General features: G+C 40.5%; 1 protein-coding gene across 1 annotated transcript; it reads right to left on the reverse strand.

Moving 5' to 3' along the window:
- Positions 1–11909: 11909 nt before the first annotated feature.
- Positions 11910–13089, reverse strand: GPR119 (G protein-coupled receptor 119). The gene has a single exon (XM_053580253.1). It carries the CDS (start codon positions 13026–13028, stop codon positions 11913–11915), a length of 1116 nt encoding a protein of 371 aa, XP_053436228.1. The 5' UTR covers positions 13029–13089; the 3' UTR covers positions 11910–11912.

Consider the following 13089-nt stretch of genomic DNA (forward strand, 5'->3'; position numbering starts at 1 on the left):
ACTTTGGCTTTGTCTTCATTTACTGTTTTCTTCTTGACAACTCTTTTAAGTTACATTCTCCAGGAAGTGATAAGGACTATGATAAGTGACTATGAAATGGAGACTGAGCTCTTAAAGTACACTTTCATGGTGTACTTTTTGCTTAGTGCTTTGAATTAGTGCTTTTTGCTTCCCCAGTGCCATTCCCCATTGTCATGCTGCCACTCACTTCTAAACATTGGGCAGGTGGTTCTTTCCTAAACATAAATAAACAAGCAGGTGGATCCTCTGGAAGTTTCTACAGATGAGATCCTAAAAGAGGCTTAAAATAGAACCATGTGCCCAGGGTTCTAATCATCCTATAGGCAAAAAGTTCTGGGTATTTTCTTGTACTAGAACAGAGCCTGGCTCAGTATAGGCACACAAATATTTGTGGAATGAATTGTCTAGTTTTTCATCTTTATCCATTCATTCTTTGGTTCAACAAACAATTATTATGTGTCTGTTATATCCTGGATGCTGGGAATATAAAAATGACTAGACATAGTCTCCGATTAAAGCTCCATTATAGTGAAAGGACATATTTGTAACTAAATAATTACAGTAGGTTTAAAGTACTATGTGAGAGATTAACGAAGTACCATTGGAGTACAGAGGAGGAATGTCCTTAGCTAGGGGATATTTACCAAAGGGTTTTTTTTTTTTTTTTTTGCAGTTTTGGTCAGAGGTGGGCTTGAACCCACCACCCTCCGTATATGGGGCTGGCACCCTACTCCTTGAGCCACCAGTGCCACCCTTTACTAAAGGTTTTATAGCAGAGGTGACATTTGAGGTGAATCAGAGGAAGAGTAGATGTTACTATATAGATAGGGCCTTATACATTTTGACATATATAAAATGACATGTATCTACCATTATACAATCATACAGAATGGTTTCACTGTCCTAAAAATCCCCTGTGTTCTTCCTATAATTTCTCCCCTTCCCCTAACCTCTGGCAACCACTGAGCCTTTTAATGCCGTCATGGTTTGGCCTTTTCCAGAGTGTCATATAGTTGGAATCATACAGTACCCTTTTCAGATTGACTTCTTTCACTTAGTTACATGAATATATTTTTAAGATTTCCCTATGTCTTTTCATGACTTGATAACTCATGTCTTTTCAGTGCTGATTAATACTCCATGTGTGGATATACCATAGCTTATATTTATGCATTCTCATACTTAAAAGGATATCTTGGGGGGAGGCACCTGTGGCTCAACAAGTAGGGTGTTGGCCCCATATACTGGGGGTGGCAGGTTCAAGCCTGGCCCCGGCCTAAACTGCAAAAAAAAAAAAAAGAAAGAAAAAGAAAAGGATAGCTTGGTTGCTTCCAAGTTTTGACAATTAAGAATAAAGCTGCTGTAAACATTTTTGTGTGGACATAATATTTCGGTTCATGCTCCCACATTGCATGATTGCTGGATGGTATGATAAAATTATGTTTAGTTTTATAAGAAACTGCCAAACCTGGGCGGCGCCTGTGGCTCAAAGGAGTAGGGCACCGGCCCCATATGCCAGAGGTAGTGGGTTCAAACCCAGCCCCGGCCAAAACAACAAAAAACAAACAAACAAACAAACAAAAAAAAAACCAACTGCCAAACTTCTCTTCTGATGTGGCAGCAATGAATGACAATTCTTGTTGTCCCCACATCTTCCCCAGCTTTAGTTACGGTTTTGGATTTTAACCCTTGTAATAGGTGTATACTGGTTTATATTAACTTTTTATATATTTTAAATTTTATTTTGTATTTATTTTATTTTATTTTTTTGAGACTGAGTTTCACTCGGTCACCTTGGAGTTGAGTGCTGTGGCATCATAGTTCACAGCAACCTCAAACTCTTGGACTCAAACCAAGCAATCCTCTTGTTTCAGCCTCCCAAGTAGCTAGGACCATAGGTGCCCACCACCATACCCGACTAGTTTTTTCTGTTTTTGGTAGAGATGGGGTCTCCCTCTTGTTCAGGCTGGTTTCAAACTCCTAAGCTCAAGCAATCCACCTGCCTCAGCCTCCCAGAGTGTTGGGATTACAGGCAGGAGCCACCACCCCTGTCCTTGTATTTATTTTTTAAACGCTACACCTGTCAGATATATTACTCATCCCCAAATAAATGAGTAAAAGAGAAGGCATTTTTTCACAATGATATAGGCTGAAAAATGGTTTCTTGAAAGGTTTATATATATTATAAAATGGCTTTAATTTACTTCAATCTAAATATTGTTCCCTCAGAAATCTTTCCAGTCAGCTCAGTGCCAGTAGCAAGTGGTTACGGTGCTGGCCACATACACCGAGGTTGGTGGGTTTGAACCCAGCCCAGGCCAGCTAAACAACAATGACAACTGCAACAAAAAAACAGCCAGGCATTGTGGCAGGCGCCTGTAGTCCCAGCTACTTGGGAGGCTGAGGCAAGAGATTCGCTTAAGCCCAAGAGTTTGAGGCTGCTGTGAGCTGGGATGCCACAGCACTCTACCAAGGGTGACATAGTGAGACTCTGTCTCAAAAAAAAAAAAAAAATAGGCTCTGCACCTGTAGCTCAGTGCCTAGGGCGCCAGCCACATACACCAGAGCTGGTGGGTTGGAACGCAGCCTGGGCCTGCCAAACAATGACAACTACAACCGAAAAATAGCCAGGCATTGTGGCGGGTGCCTGTAGTCCCAGCTACTTGGGAGGCAGAGGCAAGAGAATTGCTTAAGCCCAAGAGTTTGAGGTTGGACAGCCCATGAGCTGTGACACCACGACAAAAAATCTTTCCAGTGATTTCTTCTACCCCAAAACAAATAACTTTCCTCACTATAATTTCTAAATCATGTGTCATAATTTATAACTATATACCACATATATTTGTATGTTTTTCATTAATATCTATATCACCTATCAGTTTGTGTGCTCCAGAAAAATAGATATTATACCCATTTTGTTCACTGCTAGGTTTTCAGTGGCTAACACAGTTATATGCATCTAGCAAATATTTGTTAAGTGAATATGTGAACTTATCTGTATCCAAAGGATCTGATAAAATACCTAAAACGTAGTAAAGGTTCAACAGATACATGGGATTTAAGTGGAATTAAATTAAAATTTTAATGACTATAAAAATGATTATATAATAAAGATTCAAGGTCTGAGCCACTAAAAGTGCCGTATTGCAGTGGTTTTAAGGAGCATCTATATGCTGTTGACTTCTGAATATATATCCCCAGCCGATACTTCTCCTTTGAACTCCATATTTCTATGTCTCACTCCCTACTCCACATCACTATTAAAGTCTAATAAGCATATTTATATAGTCCCGGATAATTGGGAAGCTGAGGTTGAAGGCTTGCTTGAGTTCAGGAGGCCAGCCCAGGCAACATAGTATAATTCTGTCTCAAAAAAAAAAAAAAAAAGTATCTTTTGATAAAACAGAAGTCTAATAGGCACTTTAAACTTAATATATATAAAACAAAATTCTGAATTTGCCTCCTAAAAATCCTTTTAGTGGCTCAGGCCTTGAAGTAATCCTTAACTTTGTGTGTTCTCACTTTTTCTCTCCCATCCCACATCCTATCCCTTAGCAAAGTCATATTTGAAGGGATAAAATGATCAAAATATGTAGACTATAAGACGAAAACACTTTTTAACTTTTCTCCCCCTTTGAGAGGCTGGAGAATGAGACAACTTGAATAATAATAACAATATCTAACAATATGGCTTATATTATGTTCTAAGAATATTATGTTTATACTCTGTCCATATCCTTAGACTCACTCCTAGGAGGCAGGTACTATTCTCATTTTTCAGATGAGAAACTGAGGTATGAAAAGGTGAAATACTTTGCTCCTAGAAAATGGCAAAGCCAGGATTCTAAACCAGGCGGTCTGGCTCATGGGCCCATGATTATAATCACTGTGCTAGAGGTGTACTGATTTAACCTTGTCCAGAGTCACTTAAAGTTTATGGCTGGGGAGCAGTAAACAGTATCGATTTCATTAATTCCCCTATCTTTATAGCACTCTGGGAGAAAGAAGGTCAGTAATTGTTGTTGTTGGTCACTCTTTGACACTTCACTGTAATACTGGATTTAGATTATTTTTCTAGAGACCTGTGACTACAAATATATCATTTCTCCTTTCTTCACTTTCTACTGATTCCCTCTCTTCCTTTCTCATTCTTTATTCTTCTCCATGTCCTCTTCCATAACTACCACATCTCTTTTCCTCCAGTCTAAGTAAGCATAGTTCACCAGGGGTAGCACAGCTGGCTTCAAAAAGAGGCTCTTACTCTCAAAGATGGCACACCAGGGGCGGCGCCTGTGGCTCAAAGGGGTAGGGTGCTGGCCCCATATGCCAGAGGTGGTGGGTTCAAACCTAGCCCCGGCCAAAAACTGCAAAAAAAAAAAAAAAGATGGCACACCAGAACAACATGAACTTGTTTCTGTTTTATGTTAGACCATTTATTGAAGATCTTGGGATTACTTATATAGAGTACAATAGTTTATAATTTGGACAAGGGAGCTAGAAGGGATCTAGAGTTCTGGTCTGTATCCTCCAATGCAAAGAAGAACTTTGTTATGCTTAGAAACAAATTTATAGGAGGAATGGTTAAACTACCATAAACTTGATTGCTAATTATTTTCTGTTCACTAAAACTGATCACTTAAGAGATAATATTTTTGTTAGCCTAGCCCAGTTAGGATACTGATGGAAGTTAATAAAATTGCTTTGTTTTCATTTAACAAATATTTTAATGTCTGCTCAGACTGGCCATTCCTCAGTAATCTTAATTTCTGAGGTTTCATTGTGAAGGATATTTTTTTCTCTCCATTCATTGTCTCAGCATCAGAATTCAGTTATATTTTGGGCTGTGCTTTACTCACTATAAACACTTTTCAGGCATTCTTGCCTCCTCCATTTATTTAGTAAATATAAATAATTTAACACATTGTATCAGATAAATTAGGGACCTGACATTCTTAAAGTGGTTGGAATTTTGAATTTTTTTTTTTTTTTTTTTTGTAGAGACAGAGTCTCACTGTACCACCCTCGGGTAGAGTGCCATGGTGTCACACGGCTCACAGCAACCTCTAACTCTTGGGCTTACTCGATTCTCTTGCCTCAGCCTCCCGAGCAGCTGGGACTACAGGTGCGCGCCACAACGCCCGGCTATTTTTCTGTTGCAGTTTGGCCGGGGCTGGGTCCGAACCCGCCACCCTCAGCATATGGGGCCGGCGCCCTACTCACTGAGCCACAGGCGCCGCCCGTGATTGGAATTTTGGATAAGAAATGTTTGGGATATGAGCCTGCCTTCTACATTTCAAATAACCTCATAGCTATTCAGCTATAATTTCTTGGTTTAGTTTTCTCTCATTTTCAAAAACCACCTTTGAGATGATATGATACCGTTTGCTTTTCTATAGGAAGTGCTTTCATATTTGTTGAATGGCTCAATGGAAAAATCTGCAAAAATACTAAGGGGGGTAAAAACACATTAAGCATATTGAACAGTTTTGTAAGAACACATGGCATTTTATGGGACCTATGACTATATTATCTCAGCAAGTTTATCAGCTTTTTAGTGCCTTAGTGTCAACACAATTGAGACAGAACTAGTACTGATAGGGATTTATTATAATAAATGGGAAATATGATTCAATCATGTTGGGCAACACATACCAAATAAGAACAAGCCTAAATATAAGAGAAGACTCCCATCAGGCTCTTGGCCCTACACGATCTTAGAACTTCCAGTGCTTGGGAACAAATGAATCTTGCCTGCCCTGTTATATAAAAGGTGCTTTTTTGACAGAAACAGGAAATGCTTTGTGCATTAAAACAGACTCTTAGACCCTTAGCAGCTGCATTGGTCGTTTCCAGGACTCCTCATGAGAGGGCTCTTTGAGCCCAGTGGCTGATAATGGTCCCAACAGCTTGTAAATCCACGGAGCATATGGCTGAGTAGTAGCGTGTTAAGCTCTCATGCATTTTACCCTGCTATGGTTGATCCATTAGGTGGAGCACATTTTTCCCGTTCAGCAAACTGTGAGACTATGGCTTTCAAGGCTTCAGCTGCATCAATAACTGTCTTCTAACTCTGTGTGAAAATGTCTTCTTATTCTCTTGCCTACTTAGCACTTTATGGTATTGCACAAAGCAACTACCTCAGAAAATTTTAACAGTGAAAACGCTGAAATCAGTACCTGCCTATTATGCTGTACTACATTGATAATGAACTTTCACTGTAAGGAGCGTTCTTAAACTGCTGTGTTCTGTTAGTCCAGATTTCTGAATTTGGAGAAGGCAGATTAACCCTAGCAGTAGAGAATAACAAAAAGCGTCCTTTTATGAGGCGGTGCCTGTGGCTCAAGGAGTAGGGTGCTTGCCCCATATACCGGAGGTGGTGGGTTCAAACCTGGCCCCAGCCAAAAACTGCAAAAGAAAAAAATAGTTTCCTTTTGTCAAAAAGTGACTGGTTAACTACCTTGGTGTGGTTTCTGCTTTCAGGAAGCCACATGCTTTTATTTCTCTGGGATACTCCTATCAGTGTGTTCTGTTCATGTATGGCTCATTTATAAAATAAATTCTGTTAGCAGGTATCTCAGGGAAACATGACACTTCAAAAATGCCAGCAAAATCTTATAAATATCTATTGCTCTTAGATTTAGTGATACTGCTTTGGAGAATTTATCCTAAGGAATTAAACAGAAATGTCAAAGACTTACACTCAAGGCTATTTATAATGGTATTATAAGAGGGAGAAATTGGAAATAACCTAAATTTTAGGCACACCTGTAGGAGGGCACCTGTGAGAAATAACTTGGTGATAAGGAATTGGGGAAGGGATTTAACATCATTGGTCTCACGTTAAAGAGGACGAGAGCACGTAAGAGCAGGAGACGAGAACACGTACATTATTGCATAGCAGTCTCTACACCTGTGGTATATCACTTGTATAAATAGCCATGGGAGCAACTAGTTGAGGCTCCTCCTTTGGCTCTTGCTAGGCTCCTCCTCTTGCTCCTCCTCTTGCTGGGAGGACACCTGATGGCTCTCCTTTACTAAGACTGCTGCTGAGATTGCTGCTGAGATGCTTGCTCTTACTAATATTGACTGTGACTTCTAAGGTGCTTCCACATCCAAGACCTGAATGAGACCTACCCCAAGAAAGCTGGCACAGCGGTCCATGTCCAGACAGTTGAGTGGGCTGGGGTCAGGGCCGGAGACATGGCATCCCGGGCCCTGACACACAACTATATAGAAATAGTTAAAATATTATTATATATACTCATTTGTTGAAAAACATGCAACCATTACAAGTTGTGTTTTTGAAAAAGACTCAACAACATAGGAAAATATACACAGTATAGTGTTAAGTGAAAAAAAAAACCCACATGAAATAGAGTAACAGTGGTCATCTTGAGTGGTATAATTGTGGGTACCTTTATGACTTTATGTATTTTCAAAAATTTCTAAAATGAACAAAAGTTGTTTCTATTATCAGAAAAGAATAATAAACATCATTTATACTTCAATGTATATCTGTAAAAGAAATATCAGCAAAGTTGAGGCAGTTTTAGCACCTGTCTCTCAGTAAATGTGGAATAGGTAAATGAATGGACAAAGTGAATGAATGAATGACAGTCAACATTCGTAGGCACCACCACTGAGTTTAGAAGACTGCAAAAATAATAAATGAAGATTTGTTAATTAAAAGGAGAAGATTCAGCAATTTAAGTCAGCAATTTGAAGGATGACGTGAAAGGTACTGAAAGTCACGGAATTGAGTGCTTGATAGTAGGCAAAACATCGTGGTCTGTCCTTGGGTCCACTGCCACTCATGTTACCATGTATTGACACCATGTTTCCATTTATTATATGTGTGTCTTTGAAGTATCTCTCATGCCTACTGTCTTCATACTTACTTTGGCCAGTGACTGAGCATGGTGAGAATGAAAATCAAGGTCATGAATTCAATTCTCATTTGAACCAGGTAACCCTTCTCCAACTAGGGTGAAGATATCCCAAGGCTAACTCTGGCTGGCATTGGTCATGTGGACAACAAGTGCGTTAATAGGTCAGGGCAACCTGCCTCTAACATGTGAAACAGAACAGCACACCCTGTACAGAGGGATATATGTCCTTACATTCTTTGAGAGTTGTCCTCTGAAACGGAGGTATAACATGCATAACTTTAGCTACCCAAGAAATTAATATAAAACTTAAAAAGTTTAGGACAAATTCACAGTAAGCTGTCCACGGAAACTATAAATGGGACTGATTGACCTACATTGTTAGGTCAAATTTATGTGCAGAATCTGATTTCTCTGCAAGTCTCTTAGGAGAGAACATTGGCGTGAATGAAATCTAAATGCTTTCTCTCCAGTACATTCCCTTATCTGTAATGGAGCCTGCGTCAGAGAAAGCCATTAGACCTTTGCAAAGCATTCTGTATCTCTGCCTTGGTGGCTTATTAAACACAGTAATTCTAATTGTAGTTACTCTTAGATGCAAGTGTATGATACTAATCCTAGTGCCTTGTTTGTATCTGCTATCTTAATACTGCTAAGGTATTAGATTTATTGTTTGTCTTTTTAAACCTGAGTCACCTCTCATCACTTTTAAAAACCTTATTCAGGGGTTGAGGAATTCACAGTTATGTGCCAAATTTTCTATGTTCTGTATGTCATCCTAATATAACGGACTCCTTTAAATGGGTCCACTGGCTGTTTCATTCTTCAGGATTTTTAAAGAAGAAGAAGAGACCTGCCTTTTTTTTTTTTTAAGTACTGACAATGTCCCATAGTTTAGTAAGCATTTTAATATATGTTATCTGAGTTAATCACAATTATATAAATGAGAAATTTATCTTTGAGAATTTAAACAACTGGATCATTTGAACTGAATTGCTGAATCATTATGCACTTCAAAGCAATAGACTGTGATTTTATCACTGCACATACTGACTCCCAGGGATAGCAGGGTTTCTTGGGCTGAACCTAGTAACACACTGATCACCTAGCCTCCTCTTAACTTTTTTTTTTTTGAGACAGAGTCTCATTTTGTCGTCCTTGGTAGAGTGCTGTGGCGTCATAGCTCACAGCAACCTCAAACTCTTGGGTGCAAGTGATTCTCTTGCCTCAGCCTCCCAAGTAGCTAGGACTCCAGGCACCCGCCACAACACCTGGCTATTTTTAGAGATAAGGTCTCACTCTGGCTCAGGCTGTTCTCAAACCAGGGAGCTCAGGCAATCCATCTGCCTGGGCCTCCCAGAATGCTAGGATGACAGGTGTGAGCCACTACGCCCAGCAACCGCCTCTTATCTCTTGCATTTCTCCTGTAATTTTTTAAAAATGATTTTTAGTTGACAACTAATTGTTTTATCTACAGAGTACAATGTGAAGTTGATATGTTTATAATGTGGAATGATTAAATCAGGATAACTAATGTTCATTCCATTTTGCTTATATTACCTTGGCAAGATTGGTCCTTTGTAGCAAGGCCAAGAATTAAGCTTTGAAACACCAATAAGGAGGGCATTGGTTTGAGCCTGCTTTAAGTTTCATCCAAATTTTAGTTTTTTATTTGTGTTTTACCTAGTTCTCAGTAACCCAAAACCCCATCCAAAAGTGTGGCTTATAAGCTGGCCTGTCATGTGCTAGGTTTACAGCTAAGCACTTCAAGGCATACTGGGTTCTGTCAATGACACGAAGGACAAAAAGTAATTCCGTTGTAGGAACATGAAAGCAAGCACTTTTCTCCTCTGGGCAAAAGCGGTAAGTAGAGCAACTACAAAAAATTTAACAAAGGTTGGTTGATGTGTATGTAGGAGAACAGATCAGTGAGGAACAGACCACTTAAGAGTTCAGTCTCAATCTTTGAGCTAAAGATAAAGGGGGAAGAGAGGAAGAAGAGAATTTTCAAGAGTATGGAAACTGAAAGGGATGATTGTTATCCTATGAATGACTGATAAAGAAAACCTTTAGTTAACCTAAGACTAAAGGAGAATTAAGAAAACCCAAGTACAAAGCATCATGCTATGATGACATCCTTTTGAGATGAGGATGGCTGAATTCCATCCAGATTCTAAACATTATAATTTGAGATTTGAATGAAAAATTTCAAAGGCCTCTTGGAATTAGTCATTACACATTGGACTCAAATATATCCTTAGGCCATCAATTTAGAGATAAAAGGATTAACTTTCCAAGGTTGTTTCAGAACCAAATCCCAGAAAAATTAATCTATGCTGTGTTTGTTTTCTTCTTGCCCTCTTTTGTTGTCCACTTGGCATCTTTTTGGGGTGATATTCCAGTTTAGGGCCTTGAGAGCCAAACTCTCTAGGAAGCTACTGTGGAGACCAGGAGGCTGAGGAAAGGGTTACAGGGAAGCTCAAGAAGGCAGAGCATGATTCTTGGGTTTCTTCTCCAGTCTCTTCTTGAATTTTTGCTGCCAGGTTTGCCAGGAGGGAGCCTGAGCATAATTCCTGGCTGCCAACATTATTTTCTGTACCCCACAGGAAGGAGTATGAGGCTCTTGCACCTCAGCTGGTCTCCTGTGCCATTTTGCTGGCATCTTGTGTGACTTGAGTTTTTTAGGAAAATGCAAATTTGGGAGTAAGCAGAAGAGCTTGGCAGTGCCTGCCTTGGTACCCAGCTCTTGGCCCTATTTCTTCCCTCCCAGTATTTTAGAATTTGTGGTTCAGCATTGTTATCAGCAAGTAGATACAAGTGATGTATGAGGCCATCTGAAGGGAAGGGGTACCAAAGAGTTAAAAAGGTGGTGGATTGGGAGGGGTAATGGAAATAATCTCAAGATAGGCTATTTCCCAAGGAAACACTATTTTCTTTTTATTGTTGGGGATTCATTGAGGGTACAATAAGCCAGGTTACACTGATTGCAATTGTTAGGTAAAGTCCCTCTTGCAATCATGTCTTGCGGAAACACTATTTTCTTTATTTCAAAAAATGTAAGGGTACAAGTATTTTGTTACATGGACGAACTGTACCATGCTGAAGTCAGGGCTTTCAGTGTAGTACGCCATTATCAGAATAGTGTACATTGTACCTGACAGATTTTTATCCTTCACACCTCCCCCTTCTTTGTTGTCAATGTCCATTATATCTCTTTATGACCACATCTATCCCTTGTTTAGATCCCACTTACAAGTGAGAACAACTTTTGAACATCTTGTGGTATGGGAAAAGATAAGCCTTAGACTAATTCAGGTTTCTACATTTTATGCACACTCACTATATAAAACTGGATCTACATTAAGAAGCACATCGGGTAGAGGGATTCCTCACTTTACCAAAGCAATTACTGTAGTAAATCACAATAGTAAACAGTTAGAAACAAAGACAACCTCATATTTCTGGTGTTGTGCTGTCCAGTATGGTAGCCACTAGTCACATGTGGCCACTGAGCATTTGCAAATTGATTAGTTTGAATTGAGATATTTTCTAAGAGTAAAATTCACACCAGATTTCAGAGACTTAGTATGAAAACTAGTAATTTTTATATTGATTATATGTTGAAGTGATGCTATTTTGGATGTATTGGATTAAACAAAACATTAAACGTTTTCCTTTTAATGTGGTTTAAAATTTTTCCTTTTAATGTGGTTATTAAAACAGTTAAAATTATGTATGTGGCTTATATTATGTTTCTGGTAGACATTAAAAAATAGGATTTGATATATAAGCATCTTCTTAGCAGTACATTTCTTGCTTTAAGAAGTATACCTGTACAGGAGAGACAAACACATTTCAAAAGGACAGGGAGAAGGAGAGATTTGCAAATAGGAAAACTTATTATGGAAAAAGTCAGGACACTACCTAAATTACCTCTCAGTCTGGGGGTGAAAGGGCATGGGGGTGCAGAGAGGAGAAGCCATCAGTTGCCTGCAACAAGTGCTCTCATTCCTCTAGCTCCATCTGATCTAAGTATGGCCCAGCATGGGGAGAGGAAAGGCACTTTGAAATTTTTTTGCCCTTACCATCGTAGCCATTAAGCTCTGAGTGCGAGATAGTGACGATATGACAGGAACTTTCCCTGGGTTTCTCTGGGCCACCATTCCTGGCCAAGAGGAGGAGGAGGAATGAGGTGAGCCCCTTCTTCACTCCCAGGGCCATGTGGTAGAGCTGCCGCTGCACCTCCTTCTGCCTATAGGCATAGATGAGTGGGTTGAGTAGGGAGTTGCCCACACCAAGCAGCCACAGGTACCGTTCCAGCACTGAGTAGAGGTGGCATTCCCGGCAGGCCACCTGCACAATGCTAGTGATAAGGAAGGGGGCCCAGGACAGAGTGAAGCTCCCGATGAGAACAGACACAGTACGGATAGCCTTGAAGTCACTGGGAGTCCGGGGGGGCCGGTAAGCTCCATCCATCGCTCCTATGTGTTCCATCTTTCGGATCTGCTGGCTGTGCACAGAGGCAATCTTGAGCATGTCACAGTAGAAGAAGACAAAGAGGATCAGGGCTGGGAAGAAGCCAATGCAGGAGAGGGTCAGCACAAAGTGAGGGTCGAACACAGCAAAGAAACTGCAGGGCCCCTGGTAGGAGTTCTGCTGGAACATGCGGACTCCAAGTGGGAGGAAGCCAATGAGGTAAGACACCAACCACAGCGCAGCAATGCAGGCCCCAGCCATGAGCCCACTCATGATCTGGAAGTAGCGGAGGGGCTGCTTGATGGCAAGGTACCTGTCAAAGGCGATCAGCATGACTGTAAGGACAGAGGCAGTTGCAGAGGAAGTGACAAATGCCATCCGAAGGCTGCACAGGGTCTTCTGTGTGGGCCGAGAAGAGCTGGAGAGTTGGTCTGTGATTAGGCCAGAGATGGCCACACCAATCAAGGTGTCAGCCACCGCCAGATTCAAGGTGAAACAGAGACTGACACCATCATTCTTGTGGATCAATGACAGCACAGCCACAGCCACCAGTACATTAGCAGCAATGATGAGGGAGGCCAGGACTGCAAGGATTACTCCAAATGTGAAAGATGACTCCATGTCTTGAAGTGGCAGGACTTCCATTTACCAGGGCATGCTGGCTTTCCAGCTCAAATTCTCATGAGCTAGGGGACGAGACGCTGTG

Source organism: Nycticebus coucang, chromosome X (genome assembly GCF_027406575.1).
Source record: "Nycticebus coucang isolate mNycCou1 chromosome X, mNycCou1.pri, whole genome shotgun sequence".
NCBI lineage: Eukaryota > Metazoa > Chordata > Mammalia > Primates > Lorisidae > Nycticebus > Nycticebus coucang.

Excerpts from the sequence above, each read along its gene's own strand:
- GPR119 (XM_053580253.1), bottom strand. The coding sequence starts at position 13,028 with ATGGAAGTCCTGCCACTTCAAGACATGGAGTCATCTTTCACATTTGGA.